The sequence below is a fragment of the Zonotrichia leucophrys genome, chromosome 6 (genome assembly GCF_028769735.1).
Source record: "Zonotrichia leucophrys gambelii isolate GWCS_2022_RI chromosome 6, RI_Zleu_2.0, whole genome shotgun sequence".
NCBI lineage: Eukaryota > Metazoa > Chordata > Aves > Passeriformes > Passerellidae > Zonotrichia > Zonotrichia leucophrys.
The window spans coordinates 2,819,782-2,839,345 of NC_088176.1; the positions used below are offsets into that span (position 1 = coordinate 2,819,782).

Consider the following 19,564-nt stretch of genomic DNA (forward strand, 5'->3'; position numbering starts at 1 on the left):
ATTAATTTATATTAAATATTTATTAGCTCACAAACTGTGAACTCCATAGTAATCCACTCTGATAAGTTAAAAATTGAGTTGTATCTCCTTTTTTATAAGGCTTTTTAAGGATAAACTGTCTAATTAAGAAATAACACTTAAATTATTTTTACTTTTAACTTAACAACTAACTACTTGTGTTCTGCAATGCAGATTTTTTGATTTAATTACACAATACTTCCTAAATTCATGAAGAAGAAGGTAAAGAAGGACTAGTCTCTGCTTTAAAATTTCTATCTTGTTTTATATATATAGTATTATATTTTAAAACTTTAATATCACATACTGTAAAACTACATTTTGTAGTATGTGATATTACACATTTCTATTCAAACTACACACGCATAATCTTAGTTTTATTATTCAATTTTTGAAGTTTTCTCTATGGCTTCAGGTTAAGTGTAGTGTTTTTTGGGGGTCAGTGTTAGTCAGTACAGAAAGTGTAAAATTCTCATCAAAAATCCACCCAGGGTTCCAACAAGCTGTGATGTTTGTGCCTCTGAGCTCCTGAAACCTCTCAGGGATCCTGGGGAGCCTTTCAAGCCTTGGTTTTGTTCAGGGCCCCCTGAATCTGCAGCTCCAGCTCTGCACTGGGCAGGCGAGGTCAGAATGTCACAAAAAGCTCATAGGTTGTCTTGTACAAGTTTTAGTGGAAGCACAACACTGGGAATGTGCATTCCATCAGCAGCCACAGCACTGCCGTGTGAGGAGCAGATCCTGGAGGGGCAGCCTTCCAGAAGCTTCCAGGGAGCTCCAGAGCAGTGTCAGTCTTTAGTGCGGCCTAGGCCAACCCAGAATTCTCACAGAGATGGGTCTGGGCCCAGCCTGCAGGGTGGCAGAGCAATTCCTGCTGATCCCTGCCACGGACACTGCACCATTCCTGCTGATCCCTGCCACAGACACTGCACCATTCCTGCTGATCCCTGCCACAGACACTGCACCATTCCCGCTGATCCCTGCCACGGACACTGCACCATTCCCGCTGATCCCTGAGACACTGCACCATTCCTGCTGATCCCTGCCACGGACACTGCACCATTCCTGCTGATCCCTGAGACACTGCACCATTCCTGTTCATCCCTGCCACGGACACTGCACCATTCCTGCTGATCCCTGAGACACTGCACCATTCCTGCTGATCCCTGCCACAGACACTGCACCATTCCTGCTGATCCCTGCCACGGACACTGCACCATTCCTGCTGATCCCTGAGACACTGCACCATTCCTGCTGATCCCTGAGACACTGCACCATTCCTGCTGATCCCTGCCACGGACACTGCACCATTCCTGCTGATCCCTGAGACACTGCACCATTCCTGTTCATCCCTGCCACAGACACTGCACCATTCCTGCTGATCCCTGAGACACTGCACCATTCCTGCTGATCCCTGCCGCAGACACTGCACCATTCCTGTTCATCCCTGCCACAGACACTGCACCATTCCTGCTGATCCCTGAGACACTGCACCCATTCCTGCTGATCCCTGCCACGGGCACTGCACCCATTCCTGCTGATCCCTGCCACAGACACTGCACCCATTCCTGCTGATCCTTGCCACAGACACTGCACCATTCCTGCTGATCCCTGAGACACTGCACCATTCCTGTTCATCCCTGCCATGAACACTGCACCCATTCCTGCTGATCCCTGCCACAGACACTGCACCCATTCCTGCTGATCCCTGCCACGGACACTGCACCATTCCTGTTCATCCCTGCCATGGACACTGCACCATTCCTGTTCATCCCTGCCACAGACACTGCACCATTCCTGCTGATCCCTGCCACAGACACTGCACCATTCCTGCTGATCCCTGCCACGGACACTGCACCATTCCTGCTGATCCCTGCCATGGACACTGCACCATTCCTGCTGATCCCTGCCCACAGACACTGCACCATTCCTGTTCATCCCTGCCACAGACACTGCACCATTCCTGCTGATCCCTGAGACACTGCACCATTCCTGTTCATCCCTGCCACAGACACTGCACCATTCCTGCTGATCCCCGCCACAGACACTGCACCATTCCCACTGATCCCTGCCACAGACACTGCACCATTCCTGTTCATCCCTGCCACGGACACTGCACCATTCCCGCTGATCCCTGAGACACTGCACCCATTCCTGCTGATCCCTGAGACACTGCACCATTCCTGCTGATCCCTGAGACACTGCACCATTCCTGCTGATCCCTGCCATGAACACTGCACCATTCCTGCTGATCCCTGAGACACTGCACCATTCCTGTTCATCCCTGCCATGAACACTGCACCATTCCTGCTGATCCCTGCCTCAGACACTGCACCATTCCTGCTGATCCCTGCCACAGACACTGCACCATTCCCGCTGATCCCTGCCACAGACACTGCACCCATTCCTGCTGATCCCTGCCACAGACACTGCACCATTCCCGCTGATCCCTGAGACACTGCACCATTCCTGCTGATCCCTGCCACGGACACTGCACCATTCCTGTTCATCCCTGCCACAGACACTGCACCATTCCTGCTGATCCCTGCCACGGACACTGCACCATTCCTGCTGATCCCTGCCACGGACACTGCACCATTCCTGCTGATCCCTGAGACACTGCACCATTCCTGTTCATCCCTGCCACAGACACTGCACCATTCCTGCTGATCCCTGCCATGAACACTGCACCATTCCTGCTCATCCCTGAGACACTGCACCCATTCCTGCTGATCCCTGCCACAGACACTGCACCATTCCTGCTGATCCCTGAGACACTGCACCATTCCTGCTGATCCCTGCCACAGACACTGCACCATTCCTGCTGATCCCTGCCACGGACACTGCACCATTCCTGCTGATCCCTGAGACACTGCACCCATTCCTGCTGATCCCTGCCACGGACACTGCACCATTCCTGTTCATCCCTGCCACAGACACTGCACCATTCCTGCTGATCCCTGAGACACTGCACCATTCCTGCTGATCCCTGCCACGGACACTGCACCATTCCTGCTGATCCCTGAGACACTGCACCATTCCTGCTGATCCCTGCCACAGACACTGCACCATTCCTGCTGATCCCTGCCACAGACACTGCACCATTCCTGCTGATCCCTGCCACAGACACTGCAGAGGAGCAGGAGCTCAGTGGTTATTTCACTTTTGGCACATTGCTGCAGGGTTTCACTGCAGCCATTTCCATGACCTGAAATTGAAACCCCTCAGTGCAGCTCGAGCAGTAAAGTCTCCCCAAAGCAGGCAGCCCACAGGCTTTGCCTAAATCTACAGAATTGAGTTTTCCCAGCAAAAATCCATTAGCCAGTAAGCACCAGCACCTCTCAGTTGCTGACAGCAGTTTGTGGCTTGTGTTATTCTGGAGCCTTTCCTGAAATGTTTGCTTTTCATGGCACCCAGCCCAGCTGACCCAGTGACAGGATTTCTGTTCATCCACCACACAGGGAAGCTCTGGGAGCTGATCCGAAATATTCCTCACAAGAGCAGCTCCAAGAGAGGTGCTGTAAGCTCTGGGATATCAGAACTGCACAGTGAAAAACAGTCAGGAGGTCTTTGAGGTTAACATGGGAATGCTGGGACTCCAGGTGTGAGTTTGGCTTTTGGGATGTGTGAGGTTGATCAGCTCCACTCTGTGATGTGTTCACAGGGGTCTGAGAATGAGGGAAGAGACAAGGATCTGACTCCATGTTTCAGTAGGCTTGATTTATTATTTTATTATATATATTACATTAGAACTATACGAAAAGAATAGAAGAAAGGATTTCATCAGAAGGCTGGCTAAGAAAAGAAGGAATGAATAACAAAGGTTTGTGTCTCGGACAGAGAGTCCGAGCCAGCTGACTGTGATTGGCCATTAATCAGAAACAACCACATGAGACCAATCCCAGATGCACCTGTTGCATTCCACAGCAGCAGATAACCATTGTTTGCATTTTGTTCCTGAGGCCTCCCAGCTTCTCAGGAGGAAAAATCCTAAAGAAAGGATTTTTCAGAAAATATCATAGCTACCCCACTTAAAGTCCATGGAAGAGCTGCCATTCCCTCTCCTGCTGAAGTTTTGCTGTGTGGAGTCACAGTGAACCTTGCTGGTCTTCCTTTGATTCCCTCACACGTTCCCTGTGTGTTGTTTCTTCCCTCAATGCCCATCTGAGGTGTAGGGTCACCTAAAGCCATCCCATTAGGGACACCCTGAACATCTTGACCAAGTTTAAGCCATTTTAGGGATATAACTTGTTGTTACCTATCTACTTTGTTGGAAAATTGTTATTTATCTTCTTCATGCTTTCCCCACACACTGGTTAGCAGTAGTCTCTTCATTAACATTTTGGAATTAGAGTGATAAATGGAGTTTTGGCAGGTAAATGGTGACATAAATGTGACAGTGAGTGATGGAAGTGGGGTGTGCACTGAGGGCCCAGAACAGCACAGGAGGCCACCAACGTGATGGATTTAATTTCAATCTTTGCCCATTGGAATTTGGGGAGGTGAAGCTCATGGATTCTTTGCCCAGCAGCCAGGAAAGCAGAAATCTCTCCATCACTGGGTGATGGCCAGCCAGGGAGCTGTGTTCTGTTCCTCCCCGGCTGCTCAGGTTTGTTGGCTCACGCTGTTGAGTTTTCTGCACGCTGCCACCACATGCAGTGACAAGTGATGAGCACTGGGTGCTTGGGGGCTTTAAAAGGAGGATTTATCCCTCTTGTCTCCTGTTCCCAGCAGGCCAGGGAGCAGCTCAGAATGGGAGTGCCTGTTCCCACACTTGTTCCTGTCCTGGGATCACCCAGAGCACGGATCTCACCTGCAGTATGTGTTTGCCAGAATTGGTTCTTAGTGTGCCAGGCACTATTCCACTCATTCCAGGGATATATTTTAACATGGACTCCAGTAGGCACAGGGTTACATGGATTTCTGCATCAAAAGGACTGGGTGCAAGCACAATGACATATTTTGCAAATCTAGTGTATGATCTACTCAAATTGTCTATCAGCAGGCCATGTGAAATAGGCTGCAGGCCACTACCATAGAGTTACTATTGAAACCTGGGATGCTTGGTTGATTTCCCAGCTATTACAGTTTTATTTTACTCCCTTCTTTGCCTCTGAATTGTTGTGCTAATTAAGCTCACGAATTTCAGTCTCTCAGGTTCTTCAATTATGGCATTGCAGCCCCTCTGTGGCAGCACACTGGAGTGTGGCAGATAGGATATTATGAAGTGGAGACATTCAATGGGAAAATGTCCAAAAGCAGTTCAAATCACTTAAGATAATTAAACAAGGGAAAGAATGTGGTGTGTTTAGAGAATATGAGATGGTTTTGTGAATAGAATGGTGTTAGGTACCCGTGCATGGGAAACTCATTACCCATGCTGAACTCATTTTTTACATTGTAATGAGAAAGAAGAATTGAAAAACACCTCTGTGAACATCACCTTTGTGAGTGCTTGCACTGAGACCACCCCAGCAGAGGCAGCAGGTTCAACAGGCTTGTTTATTCCTCTGGATGTACCTGGGAAAAAATGCAGCAATTGAAGAAATAACAAATAATTTCAGTGTAAAGGTCAAAATGACCTCAATTGAGATACTTCAGAATTAATGGAGTAGGCTGGTGTCAGCAGGCAGAATAAATGACATTTTATAACTGCCTGTTCACCATCCTGCTTCAGGCTCTTCACCTCCCCCAGATGGAGGAAAGGTTTCAAATGCATTGCCAGAGGGGTTTTAATAAGAGTTTGTATAACAGAGTGAGGCAGTGCTTGAGTGGGGAGAAAACAGGCACTTGATCATTGGGAAAAACTCTGAGTAAGGTCAGGGTGTGTGTGACAGCATCCCTGAGGGGAAGGGAGGAGCAGAGCCACACCTGGGCCAGCCCTGCCCCACCTCTGTGGCACTGATGCCGTCCTTTACAGAGCCACAGGGATATTCAGTGTTCTCCCAAAACAGCAGTTCCTGCAGCAGTGACTGCACAGAGCCGCGGATCAAAGGCAAGGGGGAGCAGAAGATCAGCCTGCAGAGCACACAGAGAGTTCTGTTCCTCTCCAGAGGTCAGGGGGGCTCAGCACCTTCTCTGCACTGCTGAGAAACCAGGTAACCAAAGGGGGGCATCCCTGTGATGCTGGACCCCAGGGTCTGCTCCTGCTGAGATAATTGGTGCTGGGATTTTTCCTGATAGCACTGGCATGAAGAATGCACAGTTCTTGTCCTTTTTTATAGCCTGATACTCTGTACTTGGTGCCTGGATGGCTGAAGGACAATTGGGTAATAATCTGCACTTTTTGTGTATTAATAATAATAATAATAATGTGCATTTACATCACTGTGTAAATGACAGATGTACCAAGAAGGAAAGCAGTTGTCTCAGCTGGTGAAAGAAGTGGGCTAGGAAGAGCTAGAAAAGGCTGGATGTTGGGATTTTTCCTGAGTAGCACTGACATGAGGTATGCACAGCTCTTGTCCATTTTTACAGCTTGATACTCTGTACTTGGTGCTTGGATGGCTGAAACACTGTTGGGTAATATCCTGCACTTTTCCTGCATTAATAATAATAATAATAATAATCTACATTTACATCACTGTGTAAATGACAGATGTACCAAGAAGGAAAGCAATTGTCTCAGCTGGTGAGAGAAGTGGGCTAGGAAGAGCTAGAAAAGGCTGGATTTTGGGATTTTTCCTGAGTAGCACTGACATGAAGAATGCACAGTTCTTGTCCTTTTTTATAGCCTGATACTCTGTACTTGGTGCCTGGATGGCTGAAGGACAATTGGGTAATAATCTGCACTTTTTGTGTATTAATAATAATAATAATAATAATAATAATAATAATAATAATAATAATAATAATAATAATAATCTGCATTTACATCACTGTGTAAATGACAGATGTACCAAGAAGGAAAGCAGTTGTCTCAGCTGGTGAGAGAAGTGGGCTAGGAAGAGCTAGGAAAGGCTGGATTTTGGGAAATGCATCATGACAGTGCCATCTGTTGGAATGCCAAGTGGCCTCCCCTGGAAGGTGGTGGGGTCAGAACTGCTCCTGACATTTGCAGCTCAGTGGGACACAGCCTGGTTTGATCCATGGCACACTTGGCTTCCAGGAGGCCCTTGCTGTGATCCACTGGATTTTTTCCATCTCTGGCTCCTGTGACTGTCTGTCTGACTCTCCCTGGGTGATGAAATATCATTATAACCTTTTGAAATAATATATTGGTGCCTGGAGAGCAGAGACTGATTTTCCCATTTGCAAGTGAGAGGCAGTGTGTTAAATTACCACTCCTGTCATTAAATGGATTGAGGGAGAAAAATCTGATGTGCTTGAACCAGGACATTTTTCCCCTCCCCAAACAAACCACCTCAGATTTCACCTTGTGGGGGGCCAGGAAGGTGAGGATTAGAAGTTTAAATAAAATTCATCATATTCTCTGAGGCTTAGGTTACTTGCTTGACACCTGAAAATGTTTCAGCAGGTCTGACACGGAAGCTTTCTGCCGATTTACAGAGTATGAGGGAGCCTGTGCTGTGTCTGTCAGAGATCAGGAGGCACAAAATTTATCTTTCTGGGCCATGGAAGCTTTTGCTTGTTCATGTGGCTCTGGGAAATTTGATCCTGAACAACCTGGGCTAGTGGAAGGTGTCTGTGCCCATGGCAGGGGGTGGAATTGGATGGGCTTTGCAGTCCCTTCCTTCCCGAACCACCCTGTGATTCTGTGAAATGTGAAAAAATCACTGTGCTGATAAACACAGCGACCAAGTGTGTAAGTGATTGTGCTCAAGAATTGCATGTCTGGATCATCAGTAAGAAAGTTGTAATGTTGTTCCAGCTGATTTTTTAAAATCACATCAAGCAGCAGATGCAGTTCTTCATAGCATTTGTTTCTGTCTTTCATGCAGGGCAAAGTATTGATAATCATCTGGTACTGCTGAGCATTGTAGCTGGCAACATTTGAAACTCCAGACATGGTGATGAATTGCTCTATGATATATTAATGTTATTTTGATCCCTGCTCTTTCTGAATTACATTGATCCAATTAGGTTAAGTAGCTTGCCATCTAAATTAATTTACTTTCCTCTATTATAATCTCCTTTACTCTGGGTCAAAACCAGAAATGTAAATCAATCCATTGTATTGCATATCTTGGGGGGGTGGGAGGGTAATTAAATTACCTGATAGATACATATGCTGGATTGATTGTTTGCTGTGTTGAACATTATTGCCATGATTGGAAAGTGAGGTGATGCACACTCAGTAGTGGAATTTGAGTGCTTGTTACACTTAATTTTCATAACCTGTCAAGAAATGCCTTCATGTCCCTGGGTGCCAACCCAGTGTGGGGGTGTTTGCAGGAGTCCCAGGATGAGGGAAGAGATGAGAATCCTGACTCCATGTTTCAGAAGGCTGATTTGCTATTTTATGATATATATTATATTAAAAGAAAATTATATATTAAAACTTACTAAAAGAATAGAAGAAAGGATTTCATCAGAAGGCTTGAAAGGAATAGAAAGGAATGGAATGATAATAAAATCTTATGACTGACCAGAGAGTCCAATACAGCTGACTGTGATTGGCCATTAATTACAACCAACCACATGAGACCAATCCCAGATGCACCTGTTGCATTCCACAGCAGCAGATAACCATTGTTTGCATTTTGTTCCTGACGCCTCCCAGCTTCTCAGGAGGAAAAATCCTAAGGAAGGGATTTTTCATAAAACATGTCCGTGACAGCCCTACACACCCAGCCACACAGCTTTTAGGATATTGGACATTTTGCAGGTGGGTTTAAAGGCTCCTTCCTCTGCCAGGAGCTGCTGGACTCCTGGCAGCATCTCAGAGGTGCTGTGGGGAAACCTTCCCTGCTCAGTGTCGGGCTGGCACAGCAGGGCAGGGGCAGCAGGGCAGATGTCCCAGCCCTGATGTCTGAGATACCAATGGAAGGAGGGTTGGTGCAGAGCCCTGCAAAGCTCTCTCTTCTTTTCCCAGTGCCATGTGGAATTTCTGTGGTTTGATATCATGGAATCACAGAATGGTTTGGGTTGGGAAGGGCCTAAAATCTCATTTAGTTCCACCCCTGCCATGGCAGGGACACTTCCCACTGTCCCAGGTGCCCCAGCCTGGCCTTGGGCACTGCCAGGGATCCAGGGGCAGCCACAGCTCTGTGTCCCACACTGGGACATTCCTTTGCTTTCCTAAGATCAGTCCCAACAGTGGGATCCCATCATCTTGGTGCTTTCACCAGTCCTTTACGTTTCACACTGGGAATTCTTCCTTTCAGCCAGTATTTTCAGGATTTATATCAAACTTTCATCCTCACAGGGATATTGCTGGCACCAGGAATTTGTTTACCTGCTACATTTCCTCAGTTTAGTTGGGAAGAACTTTCCATGGAAGACTCAAACAAAAATAAAGCTCTGATATGAGGGAATGAGATCCAATCCAGTGGCTGGAAACTGAGTGTTGGCACAGTTAAAACAGATACAAAGTGCAGTGGGTTTAAGTCGGGTTTAGTTAAAATCCTGCCAGGTTTGTGATAGCTCCATCTTCATGGGAGATCGAGGCAAGGGCTCTTTCCAGTGGGAAAATGGATCTGGTTCCTTCCCTGTCATTGTAGCAGAAGATAAATTTGGGTCAGATGACCCCTGTAATGGGGCAGGGCAGGCTGGTGATCACAAATCGCTTCTGGTGTTCAAACCTACAGATCTATGAAGTATTTTCTAAATCTGTGCCTCAGAGCAGAATGAACAGCAGCAGAAAGGTCACCTTTATCATCATTGCTGTCAAACACCTTGCAAACAGCAGAGCACAAAGCAAGTTGCTCAATCACTTTGCCCTTCTGCTACATCTGTTACCTGTACCTGTACTTTTGTCCCATCAAAGGAAACTCACTCCCCTGTCCTGGATGGAATCCCATTTCCAAAAGCTGCACAGTGAAACTCTGTTGGCTTCAGCAATAGGATCTTGCCTTTACAAAGGCAATTAATGCCTGCCAAGTGCAGAAGTGAGCCGTGTTAGATAAATAATGATAATTATGAAAGCAGCTGCTCTTTGTCATGATGAGACAGTAGGAAACAGAGAGGGACTTTTTGCAAGAGTGTGTGGTGACAGGACAAGGGGAGTGGCTCCAAACTGGCACTGGGTGGGTTTGGATGGGATTTTGGGAATTAGGAATTGTTCCCTGGGAGGGTGGGCAGGGCCTGGGTGCCCAGAGCAGCTGGGGCTGCCCCTGGATGGAGCATCCAAGGGATGTTGGATGGAGCTCTGAGCACCCTGGGATGGTGGAAGGTGTCCCTGCCCATGGCAGGGGTGGCACTGGAAGATCTCCAAGGTCTCTTCCAACCCAAACCATTCCATGAGTGTTGGGCACAGCCCCCTCTGCTCTTGGCAGGGTTTGTGGGGGCTGCAGGCACAGGAGGTGGGATCACCACTGCAGCCTCTGGGTGTCCTCTGAGGCCCCGTGGTGTCCCTGTGGAGCTGCTTGGTGGGATTTAGTATTGTGCACCCAAATCAACACGAGATGTTTGGTTGGGCACCCAAATACTACTGTGCTTGCCTGAGTTCCTACAAACCCACCCAATGCTGCAGTGTTTTAACATCTCATATCTATTAATATGATAATATTTCCCACAAGCTGAAAAATTTAAAAGTTAAATGTGAGAATCTCTGCTTGAGTGCTCACTAGAATTTTTTTGCCTTGCCGCTTCCTTATTTTCTTTTTTTCCTTTTCTTTTTTTGTTTTTGGTCTTGTTCAATTCTTTTTTTTTTTCCTACCTCAAGATAGAGGCTGGGCTTTCTTTTTCTTTTAAAGCTGGGTTTTCTCCACAGTAAGTGTTTGTAGAGCTCCTAGCACAACCAGATCCTGATGGAGCCACTGGATATTAATGTGCTGCAAATTAATCAGTAATGAAAATTAAATGTGTGTTTATGCTCCAGTTATAATGTTTATGCAAACACAAGAAATACGTTCCCCAACTGTGTAATGGCTCCCACCACAATATTTGCAAGGATGCAGCATTTACCAGCTTTTAAATAAAATTAAGGGCCTGCTTTGTTCATATTGATAACCCAAGGGAGAAACACCTCTAAGAAGTGGGACAGAATGAACATTGTGAAACACAGAGCCAGGGATTTTTGATATTCTACATTCTCCAGTTTTCTGAAGGTGATGGTGGCATTTATCTCCTGGCTCCTTCTGTATTGTGCTTTCGCAGCTCACCAGAAATTTTGTCAAAACTCAAGAGTGTTTGTGATGAGGAGCACAACTCAAGGCCTGCATTAGGAGTAAATGTGAATGAATGTTCCTCCTCCAGGCTCTGTCAGAAATGCTCTTTAGATAAGGAGTTGAAACAGATCAATAGCAGCACTTATTTTTGCTTTAAAGAGGCAGATGCCTGAGATGAGTTCCCTGCAAAAAGAGAAGTTTCTGTGGTTGTCACACCCGTGCCCCTCCCTGGGGATTCCTGGAAAATGACAACTGCAAGTCCAAATTTTTTATCTCCTTGCCAAAGGCAGGAGGGGAAGTGTGGAGGGAATGGGAACAAACTGCCTCGTCCCAGACATGATCCTGCAGAGTCCACTGTGAAGTCATTGAATTTCCATTTGTGAATATCCTTTTGGATGAGCAGGGTAAATCCAGTGCTGTAAATTCTGTGGTGTTCATGCAGTGTTTTCCCTGGAGTGTCAATAGGAGGACGTTGTCTCACTCACCAAGTGCTGAATTAGTCTTTGGGTGGTCACTTGCTGATGAATACACCAGATTACATGGAAAAATAAGGAGCACAGGGAAAACATTTTCCTTTTCAACAAACCACCATTACTTAACAATACCCTAAACCCCAGATCTCCCTAGATTTAACCTAAAATGTGTTGAAAATCACATGGAAGATTCAGCACTGAAATGTGCTGGCACAAAGTCCTCATTTGGAAGAGAAAACAGTCTGGAAACTTGTAGTCTATTCACAATTACCACAGGAAATGTTCGTGTCCTGCAGCTTCAATATTTGGAGTTCCATTTTCCCTTATTCCCCGTAGCCATTGAATCCTTAATGCCTGCCTTTGATCCTTATCTCAAACAGAACCACTGAAGGATAAATTCAAGGTGAGGTGGCCTCAATGTTCCCTGTGCTGTGTTTTTTTCCAGGGGCCTGCTGGCCAGAGGCTTCACAGAGACCCATTACCTGCAGGATGGCACTGACGTGGTTCTCACACGCAATCGCACGGTAAGGCTGGGCTGTCGTGGGTAATTCATCCCTAAAATCCAAAATATCCTCTGCCAGGATCTGAGCCCTGGCATGAAACAGCTCAACATGAAGCTTTTTTTGTTTTTTTTTTTTACTGTTGCCTTCAGTGTCTTTGTGCCTGCTCTGATCCTACACATGAATTTTTAGAGGCAGCCTTTAAAGGCGAGCTCTGGGGTTTGAACCACGTGGCTTTTAACATTTGTGAGGTTTTTTTTCGGCTTCTTGGAAATAGACCTATTAAAATGTGATAATTGTGGCAGATCAGTTATGGAGAAAAGGCCTGATTCTGTTTGGGGAAAAAAAACCCCTAAATATCTGATTTCCAGAGGGCAAAAGTTCATATCAGAGGTTGGAAGGCTTGGGTGTCTTTCCTCACTGGGGAGGCCATGGGGAGGGTGTTGGTTGGGTTTATTTTTTTTAAATCCAGGCCATAAATGTGTTGTGGATGTACTTTATACTTGTATTTGTGTGTGTGTATGTGTATATTTATGTGCATGTATAAAGATGGATCGATTCAAAATATGACTTGTTAAAAGAAGCATTTAAAACTGCTTTTTACAAATAAAAACCCCTTAAGGCAGGAATGCATTCTGTCCTCGTATAGCATGAATGCCTTAATTAGAAATAATGCAGCAAGCCATTTTAATTACAAAGCTTATCTTTTATCTGCCTAAGTCCCATAAAGTATTTGCTCTGTTATGGTGTTTACTCACTGCCACTGTCAGCAGAGACACCATGCTTTGTGTTCCCGTCCAGAACAGGCTTTGCTGGGATCAGGGGAAGGAATTATTTCTCTGCATAACATCTTACTTCTGAAGAAGCATCTTCATTATAGCTGCAGACACCCCAAGTAAAGCAATCATTTCAAAAGCTTTCAGGGCTTTCATTTTGCTGGGTGCTCATATCTCCTTCCAAATCAGCTCAGGGGAAAATAGTCATTTGTTTTGGGAGCAGGAAGGCTGCAGAGACTCCTGAAGGAAGTAAAAGGAAATAAATGAAACACATGAGTCTTTCAGAGATTTACCTGAGTTAACAGGAGTATGTGTACACCTAATGACAGGTTTTCCTTGCTAAAATACAATATCTGTTAGCAAAATGGCAAAGTAAGTCATGATTAGTAATGACAGTGCATTTTGCTGCCTAAAAAAGAGAGCTCAGTGCATTCATTTTTCATTAAATGCTGCAATATGGTTGAGAAAAGACAAGACTCTGATTTTATTTTATTTTTATATCTCTTCTTCACTGAGGACATCAATACAGTCTGGAGCTGAAACCAAATCCGATTTTCCATTGAAAAGTTGCTTAGTCAAATTCTGCCTGGAGGTCAGGCCGGTTTGTGGAGCTGTCTCTTGGGCAGTTCTCTAGCACAGAGTCAGTGTCTAGGTTATTTCTCAATTTATAGCACCTGGAAAATTGTCAAAAGCTGCTATTTATTAAATGATCTCAAGCAAGGGTAGAGTACTGTTTTAAGTATGATGGATCAGCCTTTGGTAATTATTTGTTTTTAAGGGGTCACCCATTTTATATACTAGTTTGCAGGAATAAAAAGATTTGATAGCAGAAAAAAGTCCTGCAATTCAGTGGAATTACTGAGCTAGAAATCAATTTTCTCCCAGTCCTGTTGCAGGCCATGCTCTGATAAGTTTACATTTTCGATATTGAACTTTGGCATCACGTTGCTGGATCTCAGAGAAATTGTGAAATGGGCCACAACCAGGAGCTGAGAGTTAATAAAATGACAAGTTGTATGTGGAGAGGGAAAGAAATCAGGGCCTTTGCCATAATTCACTCTTGGATAAAGAGAGCTGGACCACAGCAGCAGCTGTGTGGGGTGAGATATTGGCTCCTTCCCCATTCCCCTGGGCTCAGCTCTGGTTATGCTCAAAGATTTCTTTCTCAGGAGCTCTGAACTTCACCTCCTGCTTGCTTTAAGCAATGAGAATAAACCTATTTTATTTTTGCTTTTGGCATGTAAAAGATTCAGTGCTTGAGTAGGAGGGGCATTGATTTTTCTTCTGTCATGGATGCATGGAAATGATAACACTGAAATAAAGTGAAATAGTTCACCCACATGCAAAGTTTGCCATCCATAGCAATTGTGACTGAAGTGATCACCCCAAAAAATTCAATCTATGATTCCCTCCCTTCTATTGTGGCTTTATCTTTGCTAATGTGTTACTGACTCTTCATGAGGATTGATGATAAAAATACCCAAGAGTAAAAACACTCTCACCCTGTTTCTGTCATTTCTTCCACTGACAAAAGCCACTGAGATTTGTATTTACAAAGTCAGAGCTGGCTGCTCTGTGTTCACTTGCTCGTGCTGGAAATCAAACAAACATTTTCCCTGGCATAAACTTATTTACAGAAAATTGCTGTTTGAATAATCCCATCTTTCCCAGACTGTGGCTTTCTTCACCAAAATCAAGGTGCTTTTTAGAAATCTGCTGTGAGTGAAAACCGTGCCCCAGCCTGGAAAGGTTAATTAATGCAATAATGAGCCGAGCCAGGAGAGGCACAGGGAGGTGACTGGAGTGCTGCAGCACTGATAACTTCCCTCTGCACTAATCAGATGGGATCCTTGCGCAGCAGAGTTCTCACTTTCCAGGTGGTTTTGAGAATGCAATATAACCTTTAGTCAACAATAAAATTAGCCTTGATTCCAGACAGATATGTGCATGAGCTTAGAAACCCTCTGTTGTGGGTGCCTTTTGCAAGCAGTGGATTATTAAAGAAATACAATAACCTAGGCACAAAATGAAATTGGACTGTTGTCTCTCAAAATAGAAGCCCTCCTTTATTCTTGGTTGTTTTTAATAACATGCAGCTACTTGGTTGGGTATTTCAATAAAAAATTTCCTTTCCAACCTGTTTCCCTTCCCTTTCATTTACTTTGTGATTTTTTTGTTTCAAGCTCTAGGGTTGGGATTGGCTTTGTTATATTTCTCTTTTCACAAACCTACCTCCTATAGGGATACACAGATTTAATAAAAATAAAATTATTAAATGTAATAGTAATTTATATTTAATTAATTAAATATAAAAGTAAAATTAATTAAATATAATTAAATATAAATAAATGTAATAAATATTTTAATTAAAAATTAAATTAAAACAGCTTTCTTTTTCTATAGAAAGCAGTAAAATTAAATATAAATAAATACAATAAATATTTTGATTAAAAATTAAATAAAACCAGCTTTCTTTTTCTATAGAAGGCAGTGAAATGCAGCAGCTGATTTGTTAATCTGATTATTTTATAAAATGTTAATATAAAACTATTAAAATAATATAAATAATACAAAACTATTAAATAATATAAATAATATAAAATATTAAAATAATATAAATAATATAAAATATTAGAATAATATAAATCATATAAAATATTAGAATAATATAAAATATTATCAAATGTTCCATATTGTAGCTTTAAATAAATAGCACAGAAAAAGGGGGTCAGTCATACAAATCTAACATTATTGATCCTTCACAAAATAAGAATACAGAACCAAACACAAAACCTCCGATAACTTGTTGAGATTTAGGAGCATCCAAGGTTTCCTTTTAGGACTGTTTGGCTGTTAAGCACAGAGGATATTTGGTGGGACAGGAAGGTTGCTGTCAGTGCGATTCTGAATGCTGTGGCCTGGAAGTGATGATCACCTTGAAGTGAAGGGGCTGGAACCCCGGGAGCAAGGAGGATTTGTGACCAGTGAAATGTCCTCTCCCCCTGCACAGGGCCACTGCTTCTACCACGGCCACGTCCAGGGCTTCCCCGGCTCCTCCGTCAGCCTCAGCACCTGCTCAGGACTCAGGTGAGCCCAGATTTCAGCACTGTTTGCTTTGGCTTTTAATGCTTGAACCAATATTGGGGCAGGGGCTGGAGTCCCAGGAGGGGCAGAGGGAGCTGGGGAGGGGCTCAGCTGGGGAAAAGGGGGATCAGGGGGGACCTGGTGGCTCTGCTCTGGACCCCTGGGCTCTGCTCCAGGGAACAGGGAACGGCCTCAGGGTGGATATTGGGAACAATTTCCTCATGGAAAGGTTTGTCCAGGCCTGGCACAGCTGCCCGGGGCGGTTTGGAGTCCCCATCCCTGGAGGGATTTAAAATCCACGTGGATGTGGCACTTGGGGACACGGGGCACTGGTGGCCTTGGCAGTGCTGGCAATAGTGCCCTCAGTCATCTTATAGGGCTTCTCCAACAGAAATAATTCCATGATTCCATCTCTTTTTCAAATGTTGGATGAATCCCTACAAAGCATTCTCCCTCTAGTTGCTCTGAGGAGAAAAAACCAAAGAATGAATAACACAATTTTGGGGGGTTTTCCAAGAGCCATCCCTCCTCTCCTGCTGCCCATCCCTCTCTGTGCCCATTTCTTGGCACATTTTCATCCTGGCAGCGCCCAGTGCCTTTCCAGGCCTCTTTGTCCTCACAACTGTTCCAGCACTGCTCTGCCAGCTGTGGAATCGCTCATTGTCCAGCAGCCTCAGCACTGGAGAGGTGGCTTTAGAAATCAGGGACTCAGAGATTCTGTGATACAGAGAGCATGCATGGCTGTGGAGCTCAGTAATTGTGTTTATGGCAGGTAGGATGCTCAGCTTTTGGATTTTAGCTTCTTGTTAACAGCAGAGTAGCAGATTCCTGTTGCTGGAAATCAAACCTTTTCCAGTCTGACAAAAGAATGGGCTGTCAAAATTGCACGTTCACAACAGACACAGTTCAGGAAACAATTATCTTTCTTACTTGGACAATCAGAGACTGGTATTTACTCACAGAGCTGTTCCAAATCACAGTAATTAACTGTAAATTGGCTCTAGGTTCTCCCTGGAAAACCCGGTTTTCCTGTCAGATTTCCAGCTGTCTCAGCCTTTTCTAGGTTTAATTTATCTACAAACAGCAGGAGTAGCTGGAATCTTTTCCCCTTGGTTTTGCATTTTGTGCAATAGTGGCATTGTCAAGGCTTCTGTAAGGGAGCTCTGGGACAGACAGCAGCAGAGAGAGCAGAGTTTGATCCCCCCTCTCCCTCTGGGAATGACCCATTTGCTGTAGAGGATGGGCTTCCTTTAGCTCATTCCCACACAGAGAGGTTTTATGGGTGCTTCACTATGGATCCAGCACCTTCCAAAAGTTTAATAATCCCCTTGGCATGAACAGTCAGCATTTACCTGTCATTCTCAGTATAAAACATATCCAGAATTTAAAACTGTTTGTAAAAATCCAGTGCAGAGCTCTCAGTGTTTTAGTTAAAGGATCACAATGCAGCAAGCTCCCCAGGGAAAATTTGTACCTCATGGGACAGGGTCTGCATTGAATTCCTTGTTCCAGAGCTACCTGGAAATTAATCCCTCTCAAGAGAAAATGCCCTTCTCCACATCACAAATATTTTATTTCTTCTCCAAAGTGCTCTCTTTGCAATGTGGAGCTCCCAGAGTCCTTTCCCAGCTTCAGGTGGTTCAGACATGTCAGGACAGCCAATGCTGGCAGGGACATTTCCTGGCCCTGTTGCAGACAAGTCCCCAAAGTGCAAGCTGACAGGACTGGGCTCCTTCTCTGCAGCACCTTTTTCAGTGCAAAACTGCAGAAATTTCCTTTGCAGTGCATGTTTAGTTCTAGTAGGAGATCAGATGAGGAGAAATCTCAGTTTCTGTGCCCGTTTCACTGCTCAGATTGATAAACAGAGTGTCCATGGGTGGGAACAGTCTGTGATAAGAGTTCTGTAACTGGTGATTCACTCCACCAAACCTGTTTCACAGCCCAACAACTATGGATTTCTCAGGGTCGGGATTGAAGGCACTTGAGACAGTAATTCATGTTTGGACTCAGGTGTTTGTTATTTCTTATTTGTGAAACAGCCTCACAACTGTGGCTTTGGTAGCCTTTCATTAGAAGGCACAAAATGGCCAACTATCTTTTGTTATAAGGTCTTTTAAGTCTAGACTACTCAAGTAAGAAATGATACTTAGATTATTTTCTTTTCTAACTCAATAATTGATTTCTTGAAGCCTGTAATGTGGACTTTTCTGTCCAATTACAAAACACTACCCAAACTTATGAAGAAGGAAGAAGAAGATGAACAACCTACTTCTGCCCTAAAACCTCGATCTTGTTTCATATTTATTTTTATATTCTAAAACGCCAAACTCTTCAGTTTTCTACCTTGTGATATTATATACTTCTAACCAACCACACACTAGTAATTTTAGTGTTGTCAACCAATTTTTGAGGCCTTCTCCACAGCCTCAGGTCAATTGCAGTGTTCTTTTGTGGGTCTGTGCCTTTCAGCACAGAAAGTTTTTAACATTCTCAGCATCCAAGATTCCAACAAACAACCAACAGCAACAATTCCCAGACAGAATAACTCCCAGATATTGCCTGTGCTTGATCACAGAGAGACAGAATGGTTTGGGTTGAAGGGACCTGGAAGCTCATCCCGTTCCACCCCTGCCATGGGCAGGGACTCCTTCCACTGTCCCAGGGTGCTGCAAAAAAAGCACAGTCCACAAGAACTTCTTGGCTTTCTTTGCTGGCAGCTTTGCTGGCTTGAAAGAATAGATCTGGATAGGACTGGAGAGGATGGGATGGGATGGGATGGGATGGGATGGGATAGGATAGGATAGGATAGGTGAGAGGATAGGATAGGATAGGAGAGGATAGGATAGGATAGGATAGGACAGGACAGGACAGGACAGGACAGGACAGGACAGGACAGGATAGGATAGGATAGGATAGGATAGAATAGGATAGGATAGGACAGGATAATGTACTTGCCCCCATCTTGCTGGAGCAGGGACTCTTGGTTTTCCACAGCATGACAAAGACTCCAAGCTGCAGGAGCAGAGACATAAAGTTCTGTGTGGCCATGGAGCCCCAGGTGGGGACAGTCCCTGGAGCAGCCCCTTCACTTGCAGCAGCTGTTGGAAGGGAGGCCAGGTCTCGTTTTCAGGGTCTGTTCCTGGCTTTGTGACAGTTTCTAAGTGAATCAGACAAATCTCTCTGTCTCGGTTTCTCCATCTGTGAAATCCATTTAATGATTCTTACCTACCTCACACAGCTGCTGCGTGGGGCTGGGGTTCAAGTGCCTGAAAAATAATGTAATGAGAGGAAGTGCATGCTGTCAGCCCTCTGAAATCCTGGAGAACCAGGATCTTCCCCCTCCCACCAGACAGGCACCCTGGGCGTTGTTCCAGGTGGGGATAGGTCGGGGCTGTGCATTTTCCCCCAGACCAGCAGAGTTCATTAAAAGACATGAAACTACTCATAAAGAATAGGTCCCACATTTCAGTGTGCTCTGAAGCCTG

General features: G+C 44.8%; 1 protein-coding gene across 3 annotated transcripts in view; it reads left to right on the plus strand.

Annotated features, from left to right (window-relative positions):
* Nucleotides 1-19,564, plus strand: part of ADAM12 (ADAM metallopeptidase domain 12) — a 189,062-nt gene that overhangs the window by 97,505 nt on the left and 71,993 nt on the right. For all 3 annotated transcript variants that reach the window (XM_064716729.1, XM_064716730.1, XM_064716728.1), the window contains exons 4-5: nucleotides 12,165-12,243; nucleotides 16,006-16,082. In XM_064716729.1, coding sequence (XP_064572799.1) covers nucleotides 12,165-12,243; nucleotides 16,006-16,082 — 156 coding nt within the window. The remainder of the gene's footprint in view (nucleotides 1-12,164; nucleotides 12,244-16,005; nucleotides 16,083-19,564) is intronic.